The 21410-nt window shown below is 39.4% G+C and overlaps 2 protein-coding genes across 17 annotated transcripts in view; one reads left to right on the top strand and one right to left on the bottom strand.

Moving 5' to 3' along the window:
* The window catches only part of Eml5 (EMAP like 5), a 140891-nt gene extending 137496 nt beyond the window's left edge, over positions 1 to 3395 (top strand). Inside the window, exon 43 of the mRNA XM_087911580.1 lies at positions 74 to 3395. Within this exon, the coding sequence (XP_087767706.1) occupies positions 74 to 110 (37 nt within the window). The 3' untranslated portion in view covers positions 111 to 3395. The remainder of the gene's footprint in view (positions 1 to 73) is intronic.
* A 373-nt stretch (positions 3396 to 3768) lies between these two features.
* Zc3h14 (zinc finger CCCH-type containing 14) overlaps positions 3769 to 21410 on the bottom strand; it is a 41405-nt gene continuing 23763 nt past the window's right edge. For 5 of the 16 annotated variants that reach the window (XM_085697806.2, XM_085697808.2, XM_085697813.2 and 2 more), the window contains 8 exons: positions 16319 to 16393; positions 11267 to 11426; positions 10242 to 10474; positions 7070 to 7190; positions 5670 to 5806; positions 5315 to 5406; positions 4910 to 5016; positions 3769 to 4059 (listed from right to left, as the gene is read on the bottom strand). In XM_085697806.2, coding sequence (XP_085553932.1) covers positions 4053 to 4059; positions 4910 to 5016; positions 5315 to 5406; positions 5670 to 5806; positions 7070 to 7190; positions 10242 to 10474; positions 11267 to 11426; positions 16319 to 16393 — 932 coding nt within the window. In that variant the 3' untranslated portion in view covers positions 3769 to 4052. The remainder of the gene's footprint in view (positions 4060 to 4909; positions 5017 to 5314; positions 5407 to 5669; positions 5807 to 7069; positions 7191 to 10241; positions 10475 to 11266; positions 11427 to 16318; positions 16394 to 21410) is intronic. The other 11 variants (XM_085697809.2, XM_085697807.2, XM_085697811.2 and 8 more) reach the window with 7 other exon arrangements.

Consider the following 21410-nt stretch of genomic DNA (forward strand, 5'->3'; position numbering starts at 1 on the left):
TGAAAGATCAATTGGCAAAATCTAAAAACCTAGAATGTGATGAACTCCTTGTCCCTTTTTTTCCTGATTGCAGTTTGTTTGTCTGGAAATGTGTACATATGCCTCACTGAGCTGCCAGTATGATGCTGAGAAGACTGAACAAATCTCACCTCAAGACCAGTTCCATGACAAAAAAAAAAACCAAAACCAAACTGCATGGTCCAGTGGTGCTAACTGAAGATTGACAGGGAGGGATGCAGAGAATCATCCACACAGCAGAAGATTGACAGTTCAAAATGCTTGCTGTATGTACCAACCCATAATCTGTACACTGCCAGATAATTACACTGCAAATGACTGAATTACTTGATAGAAGCCATCCTCCTCTTATTGAGGAGTGTGGAATTTGGCAGACTTGCCCAGGAGATTTAGGGTACAGCAGTCTTAAAAAAAAAATTGAAAAATTTCTCATTTCTAACATTTCTTCAATGAACTATTTCATCCTTGTACAAGGAAAGGCGTAAGTTAAGTGACCATCATCCTAAAGTATCAGCTTTAAAAATGCAAACGTTTTTCTTAGGGGAATTTCCTGGCAAATGTTCCTTAAACATTAGTTTAGTGCCCTCTGCAAAGGACACTGCTCCACAGTCTGCTGAGAGCAGATCCAGTCAGCAGCATATGACGTCCACGTTTTCATGCTTGAGCTGTCAATCTTTGTGTTTCGGAGCCATCTCCATACAATTTTGAAGCAAAATTATGGCATTAATGGGAAAGTGATAATAATGAGCGTTCATTTCCACGTGTACAGTTTTTTTTTAAGGTTCTGTGATAGCAATAGCTCTTAACTGAAAGATAATACTGCATATTTAAAGGTATGATCTAATTAATAAACATTTGTTTATTGTGTAAACAAAAGCATTAAATTCATACACGAATAACACTGGGCATACATTTTTATAGTTTTGTATTGAAACAAGCTGTTTAACTAGATGTATGCCATCCTGTAAGGCTGTTTTCCAAAATGAATGACTCCAGGATCATCTGAAGGAGCTCAGTCAGAATCCTTCCATTTTAATGCTGCCAAAGATTGGGACTTACCTTCCAGGACTGCTGTTTAGCCTCGCTAGTTTCCTCAACATGAAAACTCCAGTAGACTGCCGTGTAAAACTTATTTTTCTACATGTGAAGACACCGAGGATGCTCTACTGGTTGTTTCCATTTTTATTTTACTGTGTAAATTATCTTTGTAGCATAGATTCCCTCCCCCAAGCCTCTGAAATCCTGTTTGGTTTGCTATGTTTTCTATGGCTCAAAAATTGTGAATATTAAAACCAGAATGAACACACTGCATCAGAGAACTTTTGTCTAAGCAGTGCTTGGAGCCTGGCAAGTTTTAAAGCTGAAGGCTGATGCAGGAACTTCAAGGACATTAAAGCATAAGGAAGCTCTTCCACTGCTCATGCCAAATGGTCCGTCTATATTAGGCCAAGTTTTAGAATACACTGGTATTACAAAAAATGGGAGTCAATAAAGAATTCATGTAAAAAGAAAACCGCCTTCAAATTTAAGCATGGTACATATTATAGTTCTAAGGTTTCCCCTCTGGACAGCTTGCCAGCTTTGAGTTACAGAAAATTTTCAGTTCTACAAAAGTCCATAATGTTAAACAAGTAAACCATAAAGAAAAAACTGCTTCTTTTCTATTTTTGTCCCCCAAAGTGGCAGTCTGACAAGTCAGTCTTTATCACGGCAGTGGTCAGTTCCATAACTGAAGACCAGAGGTTAAGCTGACTTTTAAGTAGTCATTATATGGCCACCTTGCTGGATTAACCACCAACTGTGAAAAGAATGACGAATCATATACAACCTGCCCAATAGTTTTTGAATCCAGAGAATTATTGTGTGTACTTGCACTATCTGAATTCAGAGCCGAAAACTGCCACCAGTTATGGTCATCCTACTTGTTCCCTATGTAGATGCATGCAAAGCACATAGTGCACTCTGGAACTCTGATCATCATCAACCATGTTCACTCTTTTCTCTGTGTCATTTCTTGTGTGGGTTTCATTTAGAACAAGTAGTCCAGTTAATTGTTTTAGGGTCAGAATAAGCCTGTCTATAAACCACAGTCTTGAACAACAAACCATTCGAATGTGGGGCTATAGCATGTACTTCAGTTGGTAGAGTGTGTACCTAAATTTGTAAAGCCCTGGTTTTAATCCCTAGCACCACATATTAAATGGGGCATGTCTATAATCCCAGGTGTAAGCACAGAATCAGAAATTCAAAGTCATTCTTGCCTACACAGTGCGTTTGATAGCCTGAAGTATGTGAGACTTTATCTTAAAAAAAAAAACCAAAAACACTTTTTAAATGTGTTTACGGTGTCACTGTCTACTAAATAACAGAAAATAATTGGATTGTCACATGTTCTTTTCTTATAAAAAGCTAAACCAATTAAGTCCCTATCCCTCACTTCTGGTCTTTACTGGACAGTTATGAGAACATATCTATGCCCATTTTTAGAAAGTGATAGTTAAAAAGCGTAGTTCTGGAAATTCACACAATTTCCAACAAAATTTTTCGCTGAGACGCAATGCTAGAATGAATGCCTTAAATGTAATGGAATGCACTTACAGAATGAAAAATTGCCACCTCACCTGACCCTTTGCAGCAAGCAGCTTTAGGCCCTTGTCTCCTTTGTCCTTTTGCTCTTTCTGATCTTTACTCTATGTATGGGATTAGCATGGCCAAGGCCAACTTATGAAATGGTTGAATAATTAGCTTAATGCTTTTCTCTCTCAATGGAAAGGCAATGACCACAGAAGTAGAAGGCTGGCTTCACAGTGTTAAACACAGACTTTTATAGGCATGACTTTATTATCCATCCCTTATGTAACTTAACAGTTTAAATTTGGTCCTGAAAATGTTTGAGCTTTTATTATCCCCTTTACTAACCACCTCTTATACTTTAATTTTTAAAACATCAAGTCCTGGAGAAATCAGTTGTCTGTTATTTAAAACATTTGACACTTCTTGCCTTAACAGCTTCAAAAACCACACACATAAAACTTCATAATACAGTGGCCAAGTTTCATCCTATTGTGACGTTTACCCATTTGATTTCTATAATTATATATAGTTCTGTCATTTAAAATATACCACCTAAATCTTCTACATTTCAAGAATGATCTTTAGGAGTAACTAAGTATATTTTCTGTGGAGTTATTTCTGACAATATTTTTCAGAACATGGGAATATATATGTATATTTATACTCTTGTGAGTTCAAAGTCTGTTTTCTGAAACTTTCTGTATATACTTGTAAAATTTTTTTGTATGATTTTGTGATAATGTAGTTTCCCCAAAATTATTTTTAAATTATATACTAATAGTAAATGGAAGCGTTTCAAGGAATTGTTCATATGTTTTTGCATTTGTCATTCCAACGATGTTTATCCTATATGACCATGTCACTACTTACTTTCACAGAAGGCAAGGGATCTCAGTCCACTCTGCCAGAGTAGCACTTAAACTAAGACTCTGTATTATGCTTTTCAAAGCAAATTGATTCAGACATTAAAACCAAAATTTAAATTAGTTGTTCAAACCCGCGTTAGTATTTTGGCCACTCCTATTTCCTCAAAGATGATGTATTACTTGTAACCCAGTGAGAAAACACTGCATCATCTTTGGGAAAAGCGATTCAGCTGTGAGGACAATGGCCTTCCCACAGCGCTACAGCCCTAAGCTGCAGGACCATTACCAAAAATGATGTTAAACAGCAATGTACAAACATGCCGTAAATGTTTTAATAGACTTTGGCTTTTCTTCAAACTGTCTCCTTCATAGTCAAAACTGTCTTTTTCATCGTCAAAACAAACAAAAAATATTGAAACCACTTAATAAACTTACAAACTTGAAAAATTAGACACTTCAGTTAGGCAATAAAATTCATATTATGAAAGCAATATATTCTAAATTTCAAAGACGTGACAAGTTCTGTAGAGTATCTCTCATAGAAGATGGAAGCTTTCAAACTCCATGATCTTCTTGCCAGGTAGGACTATGGCATCATTCGCTGAATAAATAAAACCAAAAAATTTTTTAATTAACTGCTCCACACATAAATACAAAACTTCTAGCAAAGGTGTTTGTTCTTATAAGAATTCAATTACATAAAAGTGATTAAAGTTTAAAAATTATGCAATTTAACTTCTAGGCCATGTTAAAATGTTCTGAAACTTCAGTATTTTGCCATCACTAAAGTCTAAGAAAACTGACTTGGGATTTCTTTTACTTTTTAAAGCATGTATGGACATGCATGTAGAGGCCAGAGGACAACCTCAAATGTCATCCTCACAAACACTCCGTGGCCTGGAACACTCACCAAGTAGGCTAGACTGGCTGGCTGACCAGCAAACCCCAAGGATCTGCCTCCTGCCTCTGTCTTCCCAACTCTGGGATTACAAGTGCATGTTCACAATTTTACATGGGTTCTGGTGATCAAATACGGACAGATCCTCAAGCTTGTGAGGAAAATACTTTAAAGACTAAGCAGTCTCCCTGGCCCTGATCTGAGACTGTAGAGCAGTGTGTTAAAATATATACACACAGACAATCTGGTGGCCTAGATGTTATATTTGTACTGTTGATGCTCAGAAGTTATAGGGGCTGAAGGGTGGATTCAGCGGCTCCCTATTATTCACTGGGCTCTGGATTAAAAAACAGAACTCATCTGGAGATGATGTCATCACTGGGTAAATGTAGTTCACGTTGTAAATCATTTTTGCTAAAAAAAAAATCCTTGTCTGATTTTTTTTTAAAGCACAGAGGAGATAAAAACTCAATTTCCCTCAGATTTGCGTGCTTCTACACAGGATATAATTCTAAATGACATTAAAATTAGAGAAGCTAACTTAAATCCTCACCTAGTTTGAGGTCGAATCCATTTCAAGGCATGTCTTGGTGGTACAGTAATGGTGGGATGGTAAAATGTGCAGTCTGGTCTTGTACACTGAGTATTAAACCTACAGTGCTAAACAGAATCAAGAGAGGAACAAAGCTTCAACAAAATCTTCAAGATAATACAGAAAATATACACCTGAGATAAACACATGCAGTCCACTGTAACTAAACTAACAGAAGTGGGAATGCCCTCTGTGATACCACTGAAAGCCTTAAAAAATATACCTCCTCCCGAGACACAAAATCTCAGCAGAATCATAGCAGGATATCTGCAAACATGTGCACAAACCCACACATAAACATAAACAAAAATAAAATGTGCACAAAAGAGAAACCCAAACATCAGAATGGAACATAAAATGTCTTACTTTTGGGTGGTAGAAGGGACATTCCATTTTCTTACAAGCTGGGAAGTAACGGCAGAGCTGACCATTAGAAGATGGTGCTGGTGATGAGACTACTAACAAAAATCAAAATGAAGAATGGTCAAATCTATGTGACAACATTTTTTAATGCAGTCTGCTGGTATTTTTAAAGTAAGACTCAATTTATAATACCAAGTTTTACCTATAAGTCAAGATAAAATGGCAAAGAAGGGCAGATTTATTCTTTAAATGGTAAAATAATTTCTAAAACTACTCTTTTGTTGTTTCATTTCACTTAGAGCCAGAAAATGACACTTTCTACTTTTTCACCCAAATACAACAGTGCACAGTCACTAACCTGGTTTTGAAGTCAGTACTGGAATTCTTCTACTGATGTGCGTGAAGGGACAATCTGGCTTAGTACACTTTGCATCATATTTACAGTTTGGATGCACAAACAAACATTTTTCAGCAAATTTACAATTGGGAAAGGCTCTACAAAACAAAAACAGTTTATTATTCATATTTAACATTCTCAATGACTATTAGAGTTTTTTTGTAGAGGGACTTCACAATCACCATGCATGGCTGGGAAGATAGCTTCACTATTTACGAGCACTTCCTGCTCTTCTAGAGAATCTGAGTTCAGTTCCCAGCACCAACACTTATTGCCTGCACCTCAAAGCTCAGGGTATCCAATGCTTTCTTCTGGCTTCTAGAGGCACCAGCACATGTGGTATCCAGTCTGTCTGTCTCACATACACACACAGAAATAAGTGGACTAGGAACATAGTTCAGTGGAGAGAACTTCTCTAATATGTGTGAAGCACTAGCTTCAATCCCCTGTGGTGGGGAAGCAATTAGTACTTTTTCAAATGAAGCTAAATACCAAAATAGACTACAACTGTATTTTACATCTGGAAGAACTCTACCATGCTGACCGTAAGACACCACAGAATAGAGTTCTTGAGTCATTCCACTTTAGCAGAATATCCAAATCTTACTTTTAGTTCTGAATTTCATCTTTTAAATAATATATTTATTTTAATTTTATGCGCACTGATGCTTTGCCTTCAAGTATGTCTGTGTAAGCGTGTTAGATACTGTGGAACTAGAGTTACAAATGGTTGTGTGAGCTGCCATGTGGGTGCTGGGAATTGAACCTGGGTCCTCTGGAAGAGCAACCAGTGCTCTTAACCACTGAGTCATCTCTCCAGCCCCAAATCTTAAGTAAATTAAAAAATAGTAAGCATAGCTCAAGTGCAAGGCACTGTACTATAGAAATATTCATCCTATAGTCCTTACATGTGTATTTACATGTAAATACTACCTGTATTTACAGTAAAAAAAAAAAAAAAAAAGGACATAATCCAGTCATGGGACCAACCAAACAAAAACCACCACCTAAAAACAATCTCACAAAATTCTCTGCATTATGTCAAGTAGTTGGGAAGGAAAACTAATCCACACCTACAATATTTTTCACTACTCATATAACCCAATTTACTCCCAACCTAAATAAAACAGATGATGCCTGTGAACAAATTGTATAGTTACACGTGATATACAGGGACCCCAACGGACCCAGATATTTCAGGATCATAGGTACCAAACACAACCATTTTCAACACACACAAAGCTCTAGGGAAGGTTATAGTAAGTATCAAGTATTTACTTATGAAACTTCTCTAAAAAGAAAAAGTAGGAAGCAGATGCAGAGATTAATATGCAAAATACCCATTTGACATTCTTACTCACTTGCAAGGTGAAATGGGATGATGGTATACACACTCATCCCCATTTTTACAAGCAGGCCAGTACTTGCAACGCTCCAGAAGCTTTTCTGGTTTTTGTGCCACACTCAGGTCAGTCATCTCAGCTTCAAAGAAGAATTAAGAACATTTTGTTAATAATGATTTCAGTACAGGGTTTATTCAAATAAATTTGCCCTAAACCCAAGACTCAAAATTGTACGTTCTTTAACGTTTGCAGCCCTATAAAGAAACCCCAATTGATATGGCCAATCTGAGTAATGGAACAGGTTAGCAGGAAGGAGATCAGAGCTGTCATTATAAAACCTCAAGTACACAGGGATTCTGTAGGTAGAGCTCAAGTTTTCACCAAAGTCTAAATTTCAGTCTCACTCAGAACTTTTTCTGAGGTATACTGAGTAAGGCACTAAACTCTTCTGATATCTAAGAAGAAAACAGCTTTACCTAAAATGGACCAGCACTCCCTAGAGGCAAGGGAAGAAAGGGAGAGAGAATATCATCTAGCAGAGCAAGTCTGAACTTGGCTGGGTATAAGATGCTAAGCTGGGAGACAGACTGGGGAACCATGACCTGGGAGACAAGTCTCACAAATGGAGTTCACTGTCTCTGCATTAAAGTCATGTCCAATTACAGTATCAACAACTATGGCACATGAGAATGGGACCTCTAACTTTCATAAGACATCTGTATGAAGGTAATTTATGGCACCAAATAAAATTACACATGATGGTCATATCTGCTGCCTTTTGATCTGATACATCATACAAAATAATACATTGTTGGGTCTTACGTGTTATCTATTCACACGTTTAGGATGCCAATTCTCACCTCAGCTATACTGCAGCAGTGGTGCCAAGCTCTGGTGAGCACATCTGGCTCTGCATGGCAGCAGTTCATCTAGACACCTCGGCAAAAATCTAACATCTGTGAAAGTCACCTTGCTCAGAACCAGATTATTAGATAAAGGTGACACTTCTGCTCTAGAAACCCAACTTCTGTTCTTCCTCCATAAGAACACGGCAGCGTCATGTGATGCAGACAGGAACCTTACTAACTACTGTGTTACGTCTGAAACAGATCTGTGTCTATGTTACTTTGAAAAGAGGACTAGGTCAGCCCTGCAATGAATGCTTACTCAGCATCCATAAGGCCCTGGGCTTGATCTCCTAACAGCAAAAAAAGAAAAATAAGAATTTATTTTATAATATATAAGTGTTCTTTGAGAATTTCTAAAGAAAACTTAACAGCACTGGAAGGGGGAACCTCACTTTTAGATGATCTTTGTCCCATCTCTGCACTGCTCTCTATATAAGACTGTGGTACACACATGAAGACCCACAACAAAGGAAAGACTAGTATGAAGAGCAGTACAGCCAGACAAAGTAGCTACTCAAAAATAGTATTTTTTAACTCAAAAGTAATTGTTTTAAAAAGGTGGTTTGTTACAAGATAACTTTCTCTTAGTGAAGAAAATGTGAAGCAATATGGTTTTCCTATACTAACATTTTACTTCCTATGTTACTAAACTCTTTGCATTTGAATTTTCAGAGGTAAATTCACTTTGAATTGAAAGCTGTAAAGTGCTGCTGTGTGACGGGCAGGGGGAAATGGTGTGTGCGATTGGCTAGTGCCTTCAAACAACACCAAAATACCACTTCAAAGACAAAATCTCAAGTCCGTGCTTGCACTAGGTAAAGAGCAGTTTCCAGGATCCGCAGGCATCTCTCCTGCACTAGCATGTTCTCACTGCTACAGTGTTTCACCCCAGTGTCCAGCAACAGTGAAGAAGGTGCTCTACCCATCCCAGCTGTCTCCACAATGGCCACGCACTCACAGATAGGCACACCCATGACTAGCATGTTACTGATATTGTTACGGCTTCATCCCACATATCAACAAGGCCTAGCACGGAAACTCACCTTTAAGGAAATTGGGTCTTAAAAGAGTCAAGTGTTAAGCAACTAAGCAGTAACACTAAACTTTCCTTATTTTAAACAAAGCATGCAGGGCCGGGGGGGAAAAAAAAAAGGTGCACTCCCTACTGCATTTTTTTACTGTTAAAATTTTGCTTTACTTAGGGTCACATTTGAAATTTCTTCTACAAATCAAGACACTGACTCACAGCAGGAAAAGCCTCTCAAAAGTGTTTCTCACTTGTGGATTCATGATCTGTACTATATTTTTAGTGGCTGAAGAAAAAGTATCAATGTATATGTCTCTGTCAAAAAATATTACTAAGGAAAGACTTGGAAATTTACTGCTTTTTCCTTGAATCTGTTCATTTTTAAGATTTAGTAATTAACTGCTTAAGAAGTGTATCTAAATCAGGAATGACAAGTATAGTTGGGGGATGGAGAAAAGGCTCAGTGGCTAAGAGCACTGGCTGCAGTGCTCTGAACCTGCAGAGGACCCAGGTTCAGGTCCCAGCACCTGCGTGGCAGCTCACAGCTGTGTGTAACTATTTCCAGGGGATCTGATGCAGCAGCAGGCATGCATGGGCCACTGCACTTTCATACATGTGGACAAAATACTCACGTAACATAAAAAACATAAAAAAGGAAAGAAAGCATAAAGGATTGGTGGTACCACACCTGTCACTGGCATCCATGAGGTCAGGTAAGAAGTGTTGAAAACACAAATGGCTGCCTAAAAGCATGGTGCCATCGGAATTGGGTTCACTGAGTACTAATATCAATAAGGTCTTTCTGATACGCCAAACAAGCTTTCTGTCAGATTATGTAAGAAATTCCTTTCAGAGAAACAATACTAAGGTGTGGAAAACACCAAAATTGAAATCCATCTTTCTCTCAAGTTAAGTTTACGGTTGCTGGCACATGAGGAAAGCAAAAGTTTCTCAAGGAAAAGGCAACCGATGCATCAAGAGTGATGGTTCATCCTTCAGCAATCACAACAAAGAGATATTGTAGGTCACGATGACTGGGCTTCATTTTAACACTAGCATCACAGAGCACCCAGGAACAAGCACAGGGAGAGTATGAATTGAACTGGTGGTTTTGTGTGATAGAAGAAAAGAGGCTACTGAATAGAAATGTAAGTGGGGCCTCAAACCAATAATTCACTCAAGACAGAGAAATAGGCCTAGACTCCCTTCTCAATGACAGTGGGCTGAGAAGGCAAAGTCTGAGCTCTCAACACACCGTTAGAAAAGCTACCATCTGGGTCCTCAAGCTGCCTGCTCATCAAATGCAACTGGTGTGGGTGGAGGAGACCTCTGAGTCCCTTGTTTGAGGCTGCAGTTTGGTTTACGGATTTCATTCCTTCAAAGCACATCTCCTCCTCTTGATCTGACATGTATCCTGGGGGGCTGGGGACACCATCCAGCGTCACTATAAACTTGGGACTTGCAGGTTTATCTGGTTGTACAAGATCTCTGCCAGACAGATAAAAAATACCATAGAATTAGGGAAACAAACACAAAATGTTGAGCCTCCTAAAGTCCTTCAGCAGAACTGTTACTCCCTTGTTTTGCATTTGGTTCATTAGACAGTCTTAGCCTGACTTCCTGCTAGAGCATAAGTAGAATCCTGCTAACACGCAACGGCCATGACCAGCAATTGCAGCAGCATCACCAGTAACCTTTTAGCCTGTACTTATTAATAATGACAATATCCTCTCAACTTTGACTCCATTGTCCATTTGATCCTTCTAGGGTCAATATGGAAACCATATTGGAAACCAGAAACCAAACCAAGCCAAGCCAAAGAACAATTAGCATGGGTGCTCCAAAGCATCCTGGCCATCAGCTTTACTTTTATACTGACTTTGTCATCTGTACACGTGTTTCTTTACTGCACACTCTGCTTTCTCAGGAAGGAATCACACAAGCTTTCACTATTAACACCCTGCAGAAGGATTTTCTGATTTCAGTTACCCAGTTTTTGAAGTTCGATTCCCTGGGTATACATTTAAGAACAAAACAGAACACTAAACCTTTATCAATGGAGTTCAATTATACTCTGAGTTTTTATTTCTATTTAATGGATTTCTGAACAAGAAAGATGAACTCGAATTTATGAAAACTGAATTCATGGCCTAACCGTGACTCAATAAAAGCACCATCTAGTGGGAGCTACAGGAACAGGGACACTGGGAACTAACAGTTGACCTGCACTATCTAATCACACAAAGTAGCTACACAAGAAAAAAAAAAAAAACCATCTACCGTGTCTGCATAAGGTGTCCTGAAAGTACCCGAAGGGCATCTGCAGTCTTCATTCCCGACTCCTGGTTTGGTGTCACTACTATTTCCTCAGACAGCTTTGGCTTCTTCAGAATAAATGATCTTGTGTCTGCATGGACCATGGATTCCATGTCATAGTAATCTGAGCCAAAAAAATTGGCCATAAATGTTTACTTTTGAATATACCTTTTATTCTCAAAATCACACATGTGAGAAGAATGTCAATCTTTTATATTATTACAATTACTTGTAAAGAAAATCACGACTAATCTCTACTCAGAAATAGGAATGTCAATCTTACTCCAAACATCTTTTCAGAGAACTCAGACAGTCCTTTCCTCATGTGGCACATTGCAAATGACATTCTCTGCCTAGAGTGGAGAAAGGCCTTCCTATATTAACAGTACACAGTAAAAAGACAAGCTACTTTTTTTTTCAAAACCAGAAGGAATTAAGAATCTTAGTGTTTCCTAAAAATTATGATTCAAAAACTGTTGAAATACTTTTCCAAAATGGGTTCTATTCATTCTTCACAGTAATATTTAAAGAAAGTACTGCCAGGTAAGAATTCAGTCAGCATAAGTTCTACCCAGTTGGACACAGAAATCTATTTTGAAATGGAACTTTAGGATGAATGTGTGTCACACTAACCTTCAGTGCAAGCCACAAGCTTAAATCAGCTACAATATCTACAGACTGAGTAATTTCTCAGTGGGTAGTTAACCTATCAGGATGCCATCATATGACAAAACCAACAAATAAGAAGAGACCAAACTTCAGGCTATTAATTCACGGAATGGTTATTTACTGAGCAACTAAGGACTGTACTATGTACGTACATAAAAAGGGAAAGAAAATCAGACACACACAATTCTATAACAGCAAAGCCAAGAAAGGGAATGAAGAGGTACTGGTAGAAAATGAGGGAGGCACCTCCTCCAAAGAAAAGCTTAATGAAGATGAATATGTAAAATGAGTATTAAAAGAATGAGTTTGATAGAGCAGGAAGAGTCACAGAGCCAATACAGGCAAAGAAAAAAACACATGGAGCAAGAAAGGCCCTTTCACAAGGCACGGAGGAAAGGTAGGAAGTGTGGAGTAGCTAAAAAGATGTTTGTAATGGTATGGGAGGGGGATTAGCTAAGAAAGAATGTAATGATGGATCACATGCCTCACTATTTTGGATTTTGGTCTGGAAAGAATAAGAGGTTCTTGAGTAGGGAAGTAACACTATCAACAGATTTCTAGAAAAATAGCTAAAATATTCCCTTCCCATGCTGGACACGGTTATACAGATCTTTAGTCCCAGCACTCAGGAGAGGCAGATGCAGGAGGATATCTGTAATTCCAAGGCTAGCCTGATCTACACAGTGATTTCCAAGCCAGCCAGGCCTACAAAGTAAGACCCGGTCTCAAATAAGTAAACAAATAAAAATAAAAGCCCTCCCCTCATTCCTCCAGCACCTGACAAAGAAGAAGCACATGCTCCACACTCTATCAACCACAGGACTTCACAGGGACTGCACTGCAAGCACAAGTAGGGAAAGTGAAGTGGGTGGAAGAAAAGACATGAAGTGAAATTCAAGTACAGGGAGAGGAGAAGCCAATATAAAAATGTCAATTTTAGAATTATTTAGTGTGAAATCCTCTGGGGTTCCTACCTATTTAGAAAAAGTAAAAATTTGCAATCTGACCTCTGGAGAGAAGAGCAGCAGTGTCAGTGTCTAACTGTGATGCCCACCAGGAAGCTAACTTGGCAGTGTTACTCCCATGTTACTGAGGCAGTCTGAAGCTTTTAAAAACTCACTATGTGTCTGGCTACCTAGAGCAAAGCCCAGAGCTCGGTGTAAGGAGTCTGTACTGCCTTCCTGCCTTCCTGCACTTTGTGTGCTACTGCTACCTCACCAGCTCACACCTCAGCAGGGCACAGAAAAGACAAAAATAACGCTGACAAGAAAACACAGATAAAGTTAGCATTTATGGAGCTTCAGGGAGAAGGGCTGGCAAAAGAGAAAGAAAGGCAATGAGAACAAAAGGATAAAAAGCCGAAAGAACACTGGAACACAACTCCCACAGGCTACAGAGTTCAGGAAAAAGTCCAATGAATCCAGGCCAGGGAGATTGCTCAGTGGCTGAAGTAGTTGCTGAGCCAGGCATGAGGCCTGCAGTTTGGATCCCTCAGAACCCATGTAATTATCAGGTGGAACTGGTGATCCACCTCTTCACTTCAGCTTCAGAAAGCAGAGACTGGAATCTCAGAGCTAAACTAGAAGTATTAGGAAGCTCTAGGTTTGACTGAGACCCCACCTCAGTAAATAAGGTGGAAGAGTGATGGAGGCTGATTTCTACCATCAACCTAAGCCTCGACATACACATACATTCATGGGAACCCACACACATGAACATGCATACATAAATGCATGCCACAAGTACACAGATGGACAAAAAACTAGATTCCTCTACTCTATATATCCATGCACTGCCCACTGCAGCTTAGTTCAGGCACCAGGTGACAATAAATCACTGCAGAAAGAAGCGTAACACTTTGTCTAGGTAGAGACCTGAGCTGAGATGGAGCATTTACTTTCTAGTCCTTTCTGAAGCCTAACAAAAATGGTCATGACGAGTTTTGCTTTTAAAATAAAAAGGTGTACACCCACAAATAAAAGGCAGACAGCCATATTTTCAAAGTAAAAAAGCAGGAGTAGAAACTAATTTTGAGATAGCAATAAAGCTATCTAATTTAGAACACAAAGTTCTCCTAAGACTGAGAACTAACAACAAAGGGGACCTTGGGCAGGGCAAAAGAAAGACATGCTAGATGTCCACTTCAGAAGCAATGAGCCTTTCCAAAAGTCTCAATCCATGCACCTATTTTCTGTTTGGAATCTTCCCACTCCCACCTCAACCACTACAGTGAAGACTTTAGAATGACGAGGTCTGTACTCTCCTGTCCATCACTGCTGCAGAAGCTGGGATGAGCTACCTAGCTCTATGACAGAAAGGTACCACAACAAAGTAACAAGAATGAACATTGTGAAAGACTGTTTAAAAGACAGCTTTCCTGAAAACTCTAACTCATTTTACACATCCCCTCCCTTGGAAAAGGTAGGGCTCTAGATAATAAATTCCTGAAAGACCAGCCATGCTCAAATAAATCTGTAGTGAAACGGAGAGGAATTAAGTAAACACTATATAATAATTAATATTAAGGTTTCTCCATGGTCCTCCTCTACTGACTGAAATATGTGAACTTTGACAATCAGGCTATTATTAGGAAGACTTTTATTGGTACAGTTGATCAGTCTAAGAAGAGTGAAATAGCATTAGTAACCAGGGTGCCTCTCAAACCAGGCTGACATGATAAATCATTCTCCACTGAGGATCCACATTTAAAAACAAAGTCCAAACACACACGAACCAACACAGGAATTCACAATACCAATCAACTTTTCATTGATCCTCTTTTTAAATAGATAACCAAGGAATTACATGTGGAAAGCCTCTATCATGAAAGCCAAAACCAACAACTTAAGAGAAAACAAGACCAAGAAGGGAAAGGAAAAATGTCAAAACCTACTGTTAATATCCTCAAAGAAATAAAAAAGTATTACATATGCCGGGCAGTGGTAGCAAACACCTTTAATCCCAGCACTCGGGAGGCAGAGGCAGGTGGATCTCTATGAGTTTGAGGTCAACCTGGTCTACAAGAGCTACTTCCAGGACAGGATTCAAAGTTACAGAGAAACCCTGTCTTGAAACCACCCCCCTCCACAAAAGTATTATGTGTATGAAACAAAACCAAAGTGTTAAAAAAAAAAAAGGAACATGAACAGAGAAACAGAGAAAGACTGCTCACTCATTAGCCTCATAGAAGTACCTAATGCTTCAAGCTGAGTTGTGCAATGAAGGTAAAAACAAGGAAAAAAGAAAAAGGAATGCCAAGGGCTGATGAAGTGGGTACAACAATAGCCTTTGGCTCTGCACTTCAAACAAGACTCTGATGTGGAAACTCTGTATGCAATGTTGCAAGGCCGGACATCTCAGCACTCAATAGGCAGAAGGCAGGAGAAGTAGGGTTAAGGCTGGAAGTATAGCGACTCCATCCCATTCAGATGGGTAGAACCTGAAATCTACATACAGGTCAACCTTTGAGAGCAAAGGCATGTGTTGAGACATACAGAACTAGAGAAATAATGATTGTGGAGTTCTGAGAGGGGAAGATGGCTTAAAAAGTAGAAAGCAAAGAAAGGAATCAAGGAGCAGGATTTCCAACAAAGGACGGCTTCACAGGAAACACAAGAAAAGAAGTGTTAGGCATGGTGGCAGCACAAGTAATCTCAGCACTTGGACATGAACTCAGGACTGCAAGTTGGAGTCAGTTTGGGTCACATGATAAAACTCTGCAAAAAGAAAATTAAAGTTTCAGATATCCAACTATTCCCTGCATTTATTAAGCACTGAATGTGGACCTGGCAGGGATTGGGAAAGCAAAGACACAGACAAAAATAAGGATCGCACTCCATCCTGAAGCAGCCCATGGGGTATGCATTGGGGTGAGTCGACTTGCTTGTCAGAAGGTTTAGACAAGTGGTTAGTGGTCCCTGAGAAGGAGACTGTACGGTGACGTCAGCACACTGGGTAAATTGAACTGGTGCAGAGGGGTGCTGAATCAACTCTGGAAAAACAACAAAGGTGGGAGATGAGCTAGGGACACGAGATGTCCAGACAGCAAGAATGAGTGGCACAGGGGAGAAGGTGGATCAGGGACTCTAGCTGACTTCACAGCAGCAAAGTGAGCAGCTAAGAGTCAAGGAGGCAAAGCATGGGGAAAGAAAGCTCATGAACGAGGCAAAAACACCACACATGAAGGAAATGCAGATCTTACATCCCGGCCCTAAAAAATTTCCATCGATCTAATTGTGTTGTCTTAGGGCAGGATCTAAGAGCTACATGCTACTCTGCGTGAGGTGTAAGGAATGGGAATGGCAACAGAACACTACACATCACAGTGACAATGTAATCATCACCCACCTGGACTCATCTCCATTGTCTCTACCATTACTGGGTCAATCTGCAGTCGGGATAGTAACTGCCTCTGCTGAGTGCCTAGAATATAAGTTTGAAAACTTCACTAAGCTTAACACAAACATCAACAGTAATTCCTCAGAAATTAATCTTTGAATTTATTTGAACGTCTTAAAAATAAAACTTATACAACATAATCTGCTAATATTAGCAGCCTTCAAGCGTATTTCTGTTAAACAAAACGTTGTTCTTGGATTAAACCAAAAATGGTACTGAAGTTCCACACGTGAGGTGGCCAGTCTTCTTGGATTGAAGAAAGTGTGGCAAAAACAAAAGGATGGAATAGAGTTAGTCATTTGTGACCAGGGGGTGACAACCAACTACACAATAGGTATGGAAAGTCCGCTTCTGGAACTCTTATAATTACTACATACTCCACACTAATTCCCCTTCCCCGTGACCACCTCCTCATCTTTGAAAACAGCAAAGCAGGTAGACCTTAAAACCAAAGTCAAACATATTCCACAATACTGTGTGATAAAATTCTTAAAAGACAAACTGGCATAGACATATGCAAAATGAACGATGGAACAAGGATGACACCCGGAATTTGCAATCTAGATCCTCTGCTGGCTGCATATCAGATTGTTTGTGAGCGTCATAAGAATGTTCAGCTGCTCAACAGTGGCCCAACAAGCATCTTCTCGTAATGTGATAGTGACCTGTTTCTGAAAGTAGACAATGCCCAATGATGGATGATAAAACCTAAGGAGACAGTCCTGTCATCAAGTGATGTGGTCTGAGCATAATTCAATGGTTCTCAAGTTTCCTAATACCACACGTCATGCTGTGGTGACCCCCAACCATAAAATTATTTTCAGTGCTACTTCATAATTGTAATTTTGCCACTGTTATAAAATGTAATGTATATATCTATGTTTGCTGATAGTCTGATGGCCTCTGTGAAAGGGTTTTTTGACCCAATGGTGTTGTAACCCATAGATTGAGAACCACTGATGTAATTTTTAGATTTATACATCTATGCTTCTTTAGTTGATCAGATAAAGTACTTCTTCCTAAAATAGCTCTTAACGTTCATTTCTTTTTAAAATCTTTTTACTTGAAAGGTTTTATTTTCATTTTACATACCAACCACAGTTCCCCTTCCCTTTCCTCCTTCCACTACTCCCCCAAACCCCATCCACTCCTCAGAGAGTGTAAGGCCTCCCATTGGGAGTCAACGAAGTCTGAAGCATCATGCTGAGGCAGGACCAAGCCCCACCCCTCTGTATCGAGGCTGAGGAAGGTTTTCCTCCACAGGGAATGGGCTTCAAAAAGCCAGTTCATGTAACCAGGATAAATCCTGATCCCACTGCCAGTGGCCCCAGACTGCCCAAGCCACAGAACTGCTACCCACATTCAGAGGGTCTAGTTCAGTCCCATGCCGGCTCCCTAGCTGTCCGTTCAGTGTCCATAAGCTGCCCACAAGCTCAGGTCAGCAGTCTCTGTGGCTTTTCCCATCAAGATCTTGACCCCTTTGTTCATATAACCCCTCCTCCCTCTCTTCAACTGGACTCTAGGAGCTCAGCCCAGTGCTTAGCTGTGGGTCTCTGCATCTGCATCAGTTACTGGATGAAGGTTCTATGATGACAATTAGGGAAGCCATTAATCTGATTATAGGGAAAGGGTAGTTCAGGCACCTTCTCCACTATTGCTTAGAATCTTAGCTGGGGCCACACCTATGGATTCCTTGGAGTTTCCCTAGCACCAGATTTCTTCCTAATCCCATTATGACTCCTTCTATAAAGATATCTCTCTTTATATCTTACTTGCTCTCCCTCTCTGTCCCTTCCCCAACTCAATCACCCTGTTCCCTCATGTTCTCTTCCCCCTTCCAATTTACTCTGGAGATTTTATCTAGCATAATACTAATTCATACTAGTATTCTCAAGTGCTTGTTTGGAGGGTTCTAGCAGGGAAGGTTGTTCTCTTCAACTAAATATGCAGCTTTGGGAGAGATTTAAAATGGAGCAGTGAGGAAAGATTTATCTGCCTAGGCAGCCAGATGAGCTGTTACTAATAGTGACAGATGTCACAGTCACAGACCCCTCACATTCACATACTCAAATCATTTAACGTTTATTTTTATTTTGAAGGTGTGACTGTTTGCATCAATGTATGTATGTTCATTGCACGTGTGCCTAGTACTCACAGAGGCCAGAATAAGGTGTCAGGTACACCACTGCAACGTGTTTTTAAGTTTTAAAGGTATACTCAAGTTAACATTTTACCAACTGTTCTTTATTAAGGTATTTCTTATGTGTGCAAGAGAGCAAATTCCGCCGGGTGGTGGTGGTGCACGCCTTTAATCCTAGCACTAGGGAGGCAGAGGAAGGCGGATTTCTGTGAGTTCAAGGCCAGCCGGGTCTATAAGAGCTAGTTCCAGGACAGGCTCCAAAGCCACAGAGAAACCCTTTCTCGGAAGGAAAAAAAAAAGAGAGAGAGAGAGAGAACAAACTCCTTTGAAAATTACCATGCAAAAACAATCATGGAGAATAAACCTTAATTCATAGATCATTTGCATAAGCTGTATTCCTGTTGGACAACCTACAGACATGTTATAGGTTACAGAACCAGTAGTGAAATTAAACAGTCTTATAGCAAAATAACACAACAGAAATACTTGAAGAGAATGATTTCCTCTCAAGTTTTACTTACACATCTTTTCAAATCATCACCCTAAGGAAGGAATGGTGGCACTTAGAATCTAAGGTAGGAGGATCACAAATTGACACCACCAAGGGTAACTTAGCCAAAACCTTACCCAAAACACCCCCTCCTCCTTTTTTGGAGACAGTGTCTTACTATGTAAGGCCTGGCTGGCCTGGAACTTGTTACATGGAGGTTAACCTTGGACTCAAGATATCTATCTGAGTTTACCTCCTGAGTTCTGCTATTAAAGATGTGCCCAAACAGCTGACTCCCAAAAACAATTTTAAGGAGTTTACAACCTGCTGAGTCCTTGCCTAGCCGAGCATGTACAAAGAGCTATATTCAGTCCTCAGCACCTCCAAACGGCAACAAAAAGCACTGTTGAAGTTTGATACATTATAGACTGCCAAGTTATTATACAGAGTTCCAACTAATGAAAACTCCAACTTCTTTTTCTATGCGGCGCTGCCTCTATACCAGAGCTAGTTATAGTGTGGAAACATCTAAGGATCAGCAACTAAGATGTAAAATTTACCTTTCTCAGTATTTGTTAGGAAGCCAATTATTTTTACATCAGTAGCCTTTGACTGTGATTCAAATTCTATTCTCTCTTGAAAATCTTCCAACTCTCTGTTGCATTCAGATGTTGATGCTGAATAATCATTCATTTTAAATGCTAAAGATGAAATTTTTGCTTCGTTCTGGGACACTCTAACATTCAAATCAAAAAGATTTGCTTCCACGGTCAAAATAGCTGCTTTCATTCCTTTAATTTCATTGATATCAGTTGCTATTTTCCTCAAAAGGTGGGAAATATTGTCCAGCTCACTTAGTGAACAAGAATCACTTGTCAGAGAGCATAAGTCAGCTGGTTCTGGTGAAAGGAAAACTGGTAAAGATGGTGATGGACACCTTGATGACATTTTCATAAAATTCTTGGCATTTTCACAGGCCATTAAATTATTTCATCAAAAGTAAAAGTAATCACCAATAATGCCACCTTTGAAAGTGCTAGCAACTACACTTTAAAACCTATCAATAAAAAAATAAGGTGATATAATTCTAGAATAAGAATTCATACTGTGAAAAGTTGAGCACACCAGACCAATATTCTCTTTGACAATTAAGAGCACTGGCACCAACACTTGTGTCCTTTAAGTCCTACCTACTTAGCAGCTCCTCTGCAAATAAACTCTATTATTACATACAAAATAATCCTGAATTCTGATTGGCTGAGCAGAGACACATGACACTCAAAGAACTTTCTATTATTTACTTCATGTGTTAGGAACCCTCAAGAGCTACTACATAAACTAAGCAAGTATGGAGCTTTGGATTACTTTCAGTTGCTTGATGTTAAATTCTGTTTCCTCTGATAGCAGTAGAAACAGCACTGCCCTGGCAGTCTCTACAAGGCAGGCAACTAGACTCACAACCACAGACCAATCTCTTAAAACTGATCCAGCAACCCACTTCAACTGTGCATCGTTCTAAACTGAGGGACAGTGGTGGTGCAGCTCAGTAGGAGTCCACCTAGGATAGAGGACCCTGACTCATTCCTCAGCACCACTTCACACAAAAAATCAAAATGGTGTTACTTTTAAAACAAAATATAATCTCTGTTGCCTTGAATATGATATAAGCTTCTCAAATATTTTCTCCCATTTTATGGGTTCTTTTTTGGACAATTTCCTCTGAAACAGGTTCTTATTTTGTGGTCTAATTTATTTCTTCTTTTGCTTCTTGTGCTTTGGTATTCTTAGGAACCACTCCCTAATTCAAGGACATGTATTTATACTTACTTTTTTCCTTATGAATTTTATAATTGGCATTGGAGAGATGGCTCAGAGGCTAAGAGTACCAAATGCTCTTCCAGAGGTCCTGAGTTCAATTCCCAGCAACTACATGGTGGTTCACAACACCTATAGTGGGATCTGATGCTTTCTTTTGGCATAAAGTCACACATGCAGATAAAGCATTCATATATGTAAAATAAATAAATGTATTTTTAAAAAATCTTATAATTATCTCAACGCAGGTTTTCCGATTCATTTTAAGCTGTTTCTTATGTATTTGGAAAGATCCCCAACATTTTCATTTTTCATTCAGACACACAGATGACGCTGTAATACTTGTTAAACACTTTTATTTTTCTTTTTTTCTTTCTCTCTCTCCTTCCTTCCTTTCTTCCTTCCTTCTTTCTTATGTGTACAATATTCTGTCTGCGTGTACAACTGCGGGCCAGAAGAGGGCACTAGACCTTATTACAGGTGGTAGTGAGCCACCAAGTGGTTGCTGGAAATTGAACTCAGGACCTTTGGAAGAGCAGGCAATGCTCTTAATCGCTGAGCCATCTCTCCAGCCCCCTAAACACTATTCTTTCTTC

The sequence above is a fragment of the Myodes glareolus genome, chromosome 11 (assembly GCF_982192425.1).
Source record: "Myodes glareolus chromosome 11, mMyoGla1.1, whole genome shotgun sequence".
Taxonomy (NCBI): domain Eukaryota; kingdom Metazoa; phylum Chordata; class Mammalia; order Rodentia; family Cricetidae; genus Myodes; species Myodes glareolus.